The sequence below is a fragment of the Scardinius erythrophthalmus genome, assembly GCF_964197995.2.
Source record: "Scardinius erythrophthalmus genome assembly, chromosome: 2".
Lineage (NCBI taxonomy): Eukaryota > Metazoa > Chordata > Actinopteri > Cypriniformes > Leuciscidae > Scardinius > Scardinius erythrophthalmus.
The window spans coordinates 37,440,828-37,452,857 of NC_138222.1; the positions used below are offsets into that span (position 1 = coordinate 37,440,828).

Here is a 12,030-nt window from a genome sequence, read left to right on the forward strand (position 1 = left end):
ATGGTTACCCATATTCTTCAAAATATCTTCTTTTGTGGTTTTGTGAAAGAAATTTATAAAGGTTTGGAACAACATGAGGGTGAAATGATGACAGAATTTTCATTTTTGGGTGAACTATCCCTTTAATGAGACAAAATGTCAACATTTTACAACATCAGGATCTGTAGCCCGATAAGTGAAATACCTATAGGTCTCCAAACTGAGTAATCGTTAGTAGTATACATTTCCTGCTATTTATATATATATATATATATATATATATATATATATATATATATATATATATATATATATATATATATATATATATATATATATATATATATATGGTGACTTCAGATGCAAAAGCCTCTAAGGCTTATATATATATATATATAATTAGAAGACAGTGATACATTTACATTTATTTCTGTATGCGTGCATCTTGAGAAGAGTAAAGCTGCCATTTTGAGACCCTGTATATTTATTTAACTAGTGCGTTACTACTGTAAATATACTAGCCACAATCTACAGTTAGTGAGCATGGCTCCATCATTCCAGCTGTGACAGTGGGACGAAGAGGATCCATAATAACAGGAAAACAAAAATGTTTGATATTAATCTTAAAAATAAAATATGTTTGAATGTTTTGGTGTCTCTTTAAGTGTTCCAACCACATTAGACTAATTTCAGGATGGCTCCAACTCGGACCAGTTTAAAACAGCATTGAGTATTTTAAATACACATTAATAACAACACCAAAGTTAAATGCAGCACTGCTTACATTAAAATACTCTAAACTACTGTGTAAGTAGTTTAGCCTTTACCTGCAGAGAAGTTAGTTTCATATTACGAAATGATAACAGCTGGGTTCATTCATTAAATCTACTTAAATATTTAGTATATTGGAGAACTACATATTTTTGCACAGGAATAGAGTACTATTGTAAAAACCCAAGGACATTGCGTATAGGTGGTGGTTTGGAGAATATTAACATTCTTAGGTGTATAGAGGATGCCACATTGCAATTTGCTTGCGTGGATTATCTAGCATCTGTTTCCAGTGCTGCAGGCCGGTGCCGGAGGTGTGGAGCCCCAGCATGCAGCGGCCCAGGGGGTGCAGGGTCCCGGGACTGGCCAGGTTCAGTACCTCCAAATCCACGCTGGATTTAGCCAGTAGCTCACTGGGCAGCTCCAACATCATCATCTCGTTCCAGACCGGATTCATCTTGTGCTTCACTCGCCGCGTCTGCTTCTTCTTCAGCTTGGCATTTTGATGTTTCAAGGTCAACTTTACTGATAGATCTATCAGAGAACATACAGGTATAGTACTCTCTTTATTACACCTAAAATATTGACATTAATATTGCATGTACTGTATGTATTTATTTAGGACAAGCGGTTTGGAAAATTGATGGATATATTTAATGTGTGTACATGCACACTACCGGTCAAAGGTTTGGAATAAGAAAGAATGTTTTTGCATTTATTTTTTATCAGAAATTCAGTAAAATCAGTTATATTGTGAAACATTATTACAATTTAAAAGAACTGCTATATGGATATATTTTATCCATATAATTTATCCATAATCCGTGTGATTTCCTGTGATGGCAAAGTTTTCAGCAGCCTTAAGTGGAATATTTTTAAATATATTCAAATATAAAACTGTTTTATTAATTTGTAATAATGTTTCACAATATTACTGATTTTACTGTATTTTTGATTAAATAAATGCAGCCTTGGTGACTTTCAAAAACATTCAAAATTATTAATCCAAATATTGACCAGTAGTTTATTATTGAACTGCTGAACCTCTTTTTCACATCCATCTTAAAAGTTGATTTGGAATAAATGTTATTTTTCACATTGATTTGAGTGTTGTTAGGATGGTATGTTTGTGGTAAATACCTATGTTGTCTTTCAGTTTGTCTGACTGAAGTCCTCTAGCCTTCATTACTACCACCCCAAGTCTATTGGCTGCTGGCAGATAACTGAGCGACAATAGTAGCTCTCCAGCTGATGATGTCAATTCCTGCTGAAAAAGAAAACTTTGGGTTGAAAGTCTTGAAATGCTTCTTGGGTCAAAGTTTTGGAATAAAATAATTAACATTAAAATACATTTTTGAGTCAGGCAATTTGACTTTTTAACTCTGTGTTCACATAAAAAGAGATTTTAGAATTTGCAGGGTTAATGAACTTATTAATGAATTTATTGACTTTATAATGAATTTATAAGACTTGACTTTTGATTGCATTAAGAATCATTTCATGCAAATGTTTTAGTAATTTATGAAGCAGACTGAATGTGACCAGTTCCTCTCTCAGGGCAAAAGGTGGTCATTTTAAATTGTCAATTTGTCAGCAAAGCCCTCCGATTAAACACTCTGAATTATGGTATTTCATAACCATCATGACCTTTTTCAAATCTGCCACTGCCTTCAGTCAGCCCCACTTAATCAGTTGCATGAGCAGAGCATGACATTTTACTGAAATATAATCTGGTGCTTCTGATTCAGGTCTGACAAGATTGGATTAATCAAACCGTTGTGTTTGATATTACTCCAGTGCAGTGGCGATGAACACAGTGACTACTAGTAAATAATACTGATAAATATTATTCACACGAACAACATGGAAAGCTTTAAGGTACTGCAATCATTATTCATAGTCATATTAGCATCTTAGGCATCATAAACCAAAGCCCTATCCTGAATAATCAAACATGAATCATATGACAAATAAGAGTACACACAATAATAAAGTGTGAACATCTTGTCGTATCTGAACAAATACATTCTGAGTGTTGCTCATTACCCAGTTCAACCTGCGTCATCCTCTTCATCCCTGACATGTTACATACTGTACATGCAAACAAACACACACACACAAATACCTCTAGGCCCGCTCAGGCATTACTACCGCTCTCTCTCTCTCTCGCTCTCTCTCTCTTTCTCCCTCTCTGCAGTCCAATGGTAGTTAGTAATTCCTGGCATGTCTGTGTGTGTGTATCTGTTAGAAGCAGATCTCCTCTGGGAGGTGTGATGACGCAGATAAAGATCTCCTGCTCTGGAGGTCTATGACATCAACAGATAGCACAGCAGTGGGGGTGGAATGCATGCATGTGTTTGTTTATGTGTGTGTTTAAATCTATGAGTTGGGACCCACGAGACTGATTTTAAACAAACAAGGTATGGAGGGAGTACAGTATCCTAAAATAAACTCAGATCTATTCTCCTACCACCTCTTATGCGCAATAACCTGCACATATGTGGAAGTCCAAAAGAAATGTCTGAGCTCCTTCTGTCAATATGTGCTCTTGTAGAAATACAAACACAGTAAGCCTTCCATGATAAAATCTTCATCTCACACCAAGTGTGTGACCATGACAATTGAAAAGTGTGTCAAAAGTATATTACCTCTATTGCTATACTGTATATGTTTTAGTGTTTATATGTTTTAATATGTTTTCACTTGCATCAGTAACATTCCAACACAGAACTCCAGCATGATTGCCTGGCTGACTTTTTTCAACTCTCTGCCTACAAATATATACACTTGCACACAAGTTCTCAGTCAGAAATAGGATGAACACTTTTTAAAGTCCAATCAATTATAATTATGTACACTCATAGTCATTGTCCACACTAATGTGGTTTAATTATTTATGTTTAAATTGCTATTTATTACATAGCCCTCTGAAATACTCTATTCTGGTCGGTTAAATGGGATTTAGCGGGCACATATTTGGGTCATACTTGCAAAGTGGTGTCTACTTTGCAACAGTTGAAATAAACTTTGAATACCAATAATTCATAAAATGTTTGCATATGTGTATTATGTTTGCTTTGGCAACTTCCCGGATTTTTACATATTTTAATCTATATTTTGATAAATAAAGTCTTATTTCCAAAATGTCCCATGCTCTTTAAACTATCATGATGGCAGACAGACTCCATTTTACAAAAGGCTGGATTTGTACTAATTTGTCTGTGGTGTTACTGCCTCTCTTGGTGGAAATAGTGGTAACACCACAGCACAGAAATAAATAGTTACAAGTGCTTATAAGCCTAACCACTTGTGTTTAATTAAAATTAATTCAATTGATCAAAATGTCCTTAAGCTTCAATTTTACTGAATATATGTTAAACATTTTAAATACATACCGATAAATGTTATTTAATATATATATACTGTACATTACAAATTCTGCCTCTCATTTGCCACTCTAATTAAAGAATGACTCACACTGATGAGGTTTATTTTGTGATAATGACCAACTGAAAAAGTTCGTATTGACAGTATCATGAAGCCGAATTTCAAAGTTCTAAATGTGCAATGGCCATGTTATGCTCTTTTACAAAGTCTTGATTTTGTTTTTGGGGTCTACTAGAATAGTTTTTCATGCTTGAATGTTTTCAACTCTGAATCTGAGTGGCTCCCGTCCAGCGCCTGTGAGATGATGGCAGCTCTGGCTGCTAAGCCTCACAGTGCCACTGGATAAATCGTCTCCACCTTGCATGCAATGGCCATCCTGCAGGCCAAAGCGCTCAATGGATGAGGGTAGTTCTGAGCCGGGGTTCTGCATGCCATTTTTATTCCAGACAAGCTTAATCGTGCGGCCGACGTGCTCTCACGACAGCTCAAGTTTCCGGGAGAATGGAGACTCCATCCCCAGGTGGTCCAGCTATTTGGAGGCGCTTCGGGACTGCACAGGTAGATCTATTTGCTGGGCTGGGCGACACCTAACACATTTGCGAGATTCTACAATATCCGGGTAGAGCCAGTCTCCTCGCGTGTATTGGGTACAAACAGGTAATATACTGGAAGACTGGCTCGGTGTCTCTTTTGCGGCGCCATTCCCTCTAACGGGGAGATGAGCACCTACTTGCTCTTCAGATACTTGCTCACCCACTCGGCGAAACCTGAATCAAATTCCTCCAGCATCCTTCGGCAGTCAGACGCGGAGGCATCTGACCACAGGCCCAGTACTTGTGTGCATGTCCGGCCGGTCAGCCCTTGTACTTGACTAGATACCCATATGATGTGACCCTTGGTAATCCCATATGTATTGTGCACGACACGGTTTCCCTGTCGGTAAACCTGGGTCTTTCCATGTGCGGTTCTGCTCTTCCCTGTCTCTGCACCGTAGCAGCTCCTCCTTGGCTAGGTAGAACCTACCACAGAGACCTTCCATATGTAGCACTGTCAGTCCATATGTGTACTTCCAAACGTTACCACCCTTCGGGCAGGGTGTGGTCTCCGTAGCGTTCCCCTCCTTTGGGATTGGGCATGGTTCCCCAGCATTTTGGTCATGGCTGAAAAACGGAAATTGAGTTCCGAAGCACTCTTCCCTGGGGTAGGAACAGCAGCTTCGACCGCCCCCAAAGTAAACCCTGTCCCTTCCATCCCGCTTGGTATGGAGGACTATCCCTTGGGCTTACATGGTGTGCTGGGTAGGTTACGACTTTGTGAGAGCAGTTTGCCAAAAGGGCACGCGGCAGCTTGCCAGCATCTGCGTCTCCAACACTCGTAACACAGTTCAGTGGCTATGGCGCTTTCCATAGGGACCCCATGACGTCAGTCCGACGTAAACCGACGTTCTCCTTCAGGGAACGGGGGTTACATTAGTAACCTAGACGTTTTTCGCCGACTATATAGTAGGGAAGTATGCAATTTCATTGCAGCCTCCGGCCTCTGTGAAACCCCTCCTTCCGAAAAGCTCAATGTGCTTTGATTGGTCAACTGCTTCCAGCATGTTTTGGAAATGCCACGCCCTTACCATAACTGTGAATTTCAACACGCTATTAATGCAAAATCAGGCTTCGCCCCCTTTTTTTGCATATGCCTTTGGCAGGAAATATTTGAATGAGGAATATTGTGATGTAAATTCCTGGAAGAAAACTACAATCGAGGTGTTTCAGGGAATTCAGAAACAGTGCTTACTGATATAGAGAATAACCCCTGTTGGAGTGGACTTTGTTCTTTGTTACTTGCAGACCTTTTTCATGCTCAAACAGCAACATTACACATAGTTGAAAATGTAAAAAAAAAAAAAAAAAACATAATAGGTCCTCATTAAGATTTAACTTGTGCACATTTGTAAGCAATGTTCCTTACCTGTTTGGGTGGCTGTAAGTCAACCCAGCAGTCAGCGTCCAACATCATGCTCACATCAGCCAGCTTAAAGCGCATCGTGCCCAGAGTAGAATTATGGGAGAATCGATCACAGCAGTGAAGGGAGAGGGCCACTTCTCCATCTAGACCATCCATGTCTTCTGTGCCCTCCACAGGGAGGGCGAACACCAGCTCCTCTTCCCACTGCACATGTGCTGCGAGCTTGTGGACTGCTGTCTGCGCGTGCTTCTGCTCTTCAGAGACACTAACACACCCTGAAATATATCCCTCACATCCTGCATCCACTGATATATTCTCCGCTGCGGAAGAAAGGAGAATATGAGTCATATTATAACAAGGAACAGGATGACAAATTGAGCCACATGAAGCTGCTCCAAACCTCAGCGGCACCAAGCATATCTCTTTTTCATAACTCCTCACTTTTCATTCCTTTCTACATCTCAACCAGCATGACTGATCATCTCTCTCTTTCCTCTTTGGATGTGCAGAATAGAGGTTTTGAGTTTAAAGCAGATTTACTCTCATTACAGATAATGATGCATATCAATCATGGCTGCAACTATTGAAATGGTAATTATGTGACTAAGAGGCTTTAAGCTGCCTGAAAGAGGCTTTTATTTCTCTCAAACATCGGTTTAATCACAGAGAGTTTTGAATATCAAATCCTCCCTCTGGTCCAGCCTCAAAAGCAGACCAAAAACGCTGTACAGTGACACTAAAAACACAACACACCTGTCTGAGCCATAAGAGGATTACAATTACAACACCAAAGCCTGCTTTTTACAGATATCTGCTCATGTTGTGTGACCTTCTGGTGACCTTAAAACTCCTCCTCTTAGAGCTTCAGGTGATGTGTTTGGTAAGGCTTCTTTTTTTTCTTTTTTCAAAGTCAGAGCCAGTCTTCAGATTTTGGCTAGTTGTAGTTCTAAGAATATGGCGTAGTGTATAATGGGCATATTCTCTGACTTTAACTAGTTTTAAAATCTTACCAGTCGACTGACATTTGCTTTAAACATTAGTCCTCATGTTAACTTTCGTTAACTTTACATTAAGTAAAAAGCTATTGGACAGCAATACCATAAAAAATATACAGAGCGACCACAAAAACAGAAGTTAAAAGACAATATTCTAAAGATGGCTGCACCCTTGTTTCTTTGGCGCATAAGGTCTATAGTATTTATAAAAAATAAAATAATGTAGCTTTATTTTTATATTTTCAGCTTTCATTTTAATTGCAGTAATTTGGTTATGTGCTTTTCTTATTTTCATGCATTTAAAAAATATATATTTATATTTAGTTTAATTTATTTTTATTTGAGTCTTAGTTTTGGTCATTTTAATACTTCAAACTTCCAAAACTTTATTTTTTAAGATAAATTTAATTTTTATTTTAGGTTTATTTCAATTAACAATCCTTTTTAATAGTTTTAGTCAGTGCCAACACTAATTTGTTCTTCACGCAAAGATATCGTATGGCGACAAAAAGTTATCATAAATTATCATCACCAAAGGGATGCTACACAATATCCTGAGATTCACCTGCGATCCACAGGTGCCCCACTATCTTTCTAGAAACAGTAGAGTAGATGCATGTTTGTTACCTTCTACAATGCTGATGTGTAGCTCTCCACTCTCTTTGTGTAGACTAATGGAGAAGTGCAGTTTAGGATATAGGATAGAGCTACTTTTCGTCATGGCACCGGTTTGCTCAGATGTGCAGGGCGTTTCATCTGTGGAAGCTGATGTAAAGGAAATAAATGGGAGTGTAGATTCAGTTCTGAGTAAAAGTAAAGACTATTTTAGGAGAAGGGTTCTTACTAAAATCCAGAACAACATGATGGACCATAGTTAGTTCTGATCCTCCTGGGAATTTCTCTTTTTGTATGCATTATTGGTGGGGATTTTTCAGTGACTCTTTCTGTTGGTTACATTGTTAAGTAGTTATTTGTTATTGTTGGAATCATTTACTCATCTGATTCAATTAATATCATCGATTCGTTTATGATTAATTTGTTAGAAGCTTGAAGACATGTAGTGTCTGGAACTGTTTTTCATTGGTAGATCAAAAATAGACAATGTAATTGGGAATAGTGTGACCAAAAATGTAAAAATCCATAAAAGCAATAAGCTCGGCACATGCAGCACAACATTCAGAACAACAGCAAACATGTTGTTATATTCTTTGAGATAGATAGCACTCACTTCTCTTTATCTCTTTCTTTCTCTGCATCATAGTGGGTGGATAAAATGAAGTCTTTCTAATAAAGGAGGGCCTTGATCATGAATTATAATGTTGTATGTAACCTTTACTTATTGTGATAGATGCTGAGCACTATGAGTCAGACCAATTTATGCGTATGAAAGTATAACGATAGCCTCCGGGCAAAATCTGTACAGATTTTAACAGCATCAAAAATGTTAATGGCCAAAATTTCAGTTAGCGTCTAATTCATTAAGGGGTGAAATGACTAATAGTTCACAATTCAAAATTTTCAGCTCCATATAAAGTCAACCTCAGATTTACTGATTTCAGACTGACTGAAATTACCTGGTTTCTCACACTGGCTGAAGTGGACTGGAATGCACAGAGAAACCAGTCACACACACACACACAAAGCCTCCACCAGTGAGATTTTAGCTGTCATATGCTTACCTTGCCACGGGAGGGAGAAGACCTCAGGTTCTGTTGCCTGGTTACAGGTGTCGAGCTCGGCAGCAGACATGTCGTTGGCAGCTCCATGTTCTTTGTAGTTTATCACCTCTTGAGAAGTGACAGAAGGTTTGGGTCGGTAGATTTTAGGGAACTTCAAAGATGCTTGAGGCTGGATGGGTTCGGTGCACTTCTGCACACTGAACTAAAACATGTACATGAAGAAGAGAGAGAAAATAAAAATGATGAGCTACAGGGAAATAATATGATTGGCCGAAATTTCTTAAAATTATAATAGGATATTCAGAAAATATTGATCATGCCAAGTAATAATATTCCAGTATATTATTCCAAAAAGTATATTCAGTAAAACTAGACTGACCCAATCAAAAAAAAAAAAAAAAAAAAATCTGAAAGGAACTGAAGATAACAAAATCATTTTACCATACTTAAACCTTACATTATACAGTACTCTGCTTTGATTTTAACCACCATCCAATGTCAAAGATATGAGACTAAAGGGCTTAGAGTCTGAAAAAATATGCATGAATGAAAAATCAACACCAGAATACTCCATTTCCCCCAGGTGGGCAGTTAACATGCTGAAATAGTGCACAGAGAAAGGCGCGAGAGAGGTTATTCTTATATTCCTCATCTTCCCCTGCCCCCTCATCATTAATAATAAATACTGGTGCAATGAGACTGTGCTCGCCTATTTTACAATTCGATATGAAACTGACCTTAATACTATACTGATACATGCACACAGTCACGTGATCCTTTAGATACTTAAATTCTGTCTTCATTGTGGTGGTCTTTTAGACAAAATCAGCAAATGAGCAAGGATCAGTTTTTGCTCATGCATTTGCCACTGATGCTTTTGTCTGCCCCATGCAGCTTACATTTTAATTGGGTATATCTTTAAAAGAGGTTCAAAGACTTAAGATGGAAATCTACAAAATCCAGTCATAAAAATTGAATTTATTGTATAATGCGTAGTCACGGAATCAAATAGCGAAAGGGATTTGTGCCAGTGTTCTAATGGTTTGATGTGGGTGTAACGTTGTGTGTGGCTGTAGCGCACAGCGCAGGAGATTCAAAGAAACAAACAACGTTGCAGAAGACTGAACCTCAGAAATTATTTTTTGCCAGAATATTCTTGTTTTAAAATGGACTTACCAGCAATTTGTTTCCATAGTTACTGATTAGTTTCACCTGCATTTCATTTAGCACCCTTTGTTTGCCCTGTGTATATATACCATAGTTCCCTTGGTTCTTTGTCTAGTATTGTCTTGTATTGTTTATGTTCGAGCTGTCCTGTGTTACCTGGATTGTATCATTTATTTGGATGAAAAGACTGCAGCAAATCCCTTCTTCTGTTCATAATTTTCTTGAATGTGACTGTGTGGCCCTTTTTTGATATTTTGTTATTTGACATTTATTTAATTCACACACACATATTCTGACCTTTATATGAAGATTTTTTTTAAAAAAACATCATTTTGACAACATCGTGATGACCAAATGCCCCCAAAAGGATCGTAAAATTTGAAATTATGCACATTGTGCCTTCATTTGTTAAATGTTAAAATGCAGTATATAATATTTCAGTAAGGGAGATGGAAATATCATTAGTTCAAAATAAATCCAATCCAAGTCAATGGAAAGCCCCCGGCATGACAGAAGAACGATCATTTGTGTATGTGCAGCTATGTGAGTCGTGACTCTAGACTGTTTCAGGGAAAGCTAAGCAGATACCGAACAACACCAGCGTGTGAGTATGTGTGTGCACGAGCATCTCTGTCTGTGTTTTTGTGCATGAATGACAGTACACATCATTTCTAAACTAATTACCTCTGGAGAAGATTCTAATAATAACATGCTTGTCCCTCACCAGTCCTAAACCTGCCTGTTACTGGATGAATTTAATGTTCTTTGACACAATCAGAGTTCTGTGAGAGAGCTGATCTGATTTAAGAATACTGATGGCTGATTTTCATCCTTCTCTTTTAATTTGCAGCTCTGCTTATGTTAATATTTCTTCCTCGAAGAGATAGAAATTATATTCTATTTTTTATGACCACATAGTAAGATGCAGATTCAGAAGAGAATGGGCTGTAAAAAGAGAGTTTGGCTCTTTTTTTAATGCCTCTTTCTGGTTTCTCTCTTTCTCTTTGTATCTTAAAGAAACATCTTTTGCTCCTCATTAGGAAAGTATCAAGCATTCCTCAGAATGAACTTTATTAACAATACATATATATCATGAAAAAATGATATGATAAATATCACAAAGAAAATCATTCATGTCAACGAAAATGTCTGAAACTGTAATTAAAACACCATCCACAAATCATCTCACCCCAGTTTTTCTGATCCTACCATGCACCAGTAAATAAGGTGTCATGTGGACAGATACAATGGCAATTACATTTGATTTACTATGTAATATATAGTATATTTGCATCATAATGTTACCTGTGGATCATTCCATAATTACATCTAGGAAAGAGTTCTTTTGATACATGCAAATAAATCCTTTTTAGTAGCCTACAGTAGGCTATCACTGTTTCTGCCTCAGAGAGCTAACCTGTGTTATGTAAGCGCCACTTCCATCCTTCCATCCAGGTGAGTCAGAACATTTCACTCGTTGAATATCTCTCATCTCTGTTAGTGTTTTTGTTCTTTTAATAAGCTCTTTCTTTTGTATGTATTTAAATGTCAAATCTGATGGCTGGTCCATGGCTGTGTGAGAGTTAGTGTCAGTCTTACCTGTGTCAGAGTATGCAGGATACTGGGTTTGGCTTTCTCTGGATCAGTCTCGTCCCCTTTCTCAAGTTTCCCCTTCTTGCAGCTCTTACAAAGCAGGGAGAGACCACACAGTGTCAACACTCCAGACACGGTACCCAGCGTAGCCCCCAACAGCGCTGTCGCAGACACGATCATTCCCACCAATAAACAGACACCCAAACACACCGAATGAAGTGCAGAGGAGAGAAGAGGAGAAAACAGGAGGAACAATCCACTCTTCAGTGATGTGCCTCCATGGTGAGAGAGGAGGAGAGAGGAGGAGAGTGGAGAGATATAGGGTGGCACATGTGTGATGCACTGTCTGAAACCAACTCAGCCAGGCAGACGGAGCAAAAGGGAGAGAGAGGAGAAAAGAGAGGCAGACATAGACAGAAGGGAGGTAATCAAAGGGGAGGGGCTTAGATGTCTGGCAACCCCTCCTCAATAAGAAGAAGTCTGTCACTGCAGCCCACCCC

General features: G+C 38.3%; 1 protein-coding gene across 1 annotated transcript; it reads right to left on the reverse strand.

The window, feature by feature from the left end:
- Positions 1–449: 449 nt before the first annotated feature.
- syt13 (synaptotagmin XIII) lies at positions 450–11,710 on the reverse strand (the record flags this gene model as incomplete). The annotated part of the gene is made up of 6 exons (XM_081356440.1): positions 450–1,284; positions 1,891–2,017; positions 6,100–6,416; positions 7,719–7,856; positions 8,771–8,972; positions 11,537–11,710. The coding sequence occupies 6 exons, from the start codon at positions 11,708–11,710 to the stop codon at positions 980–982; spliced, it is 1,263 nt and encodes a 420-aa protein (XP_081212566.1). The 3' UTR covers positions 450–979.
- Between the last annotated feature and the right edge of the window lie 320 nt (positions 11,711–12,030).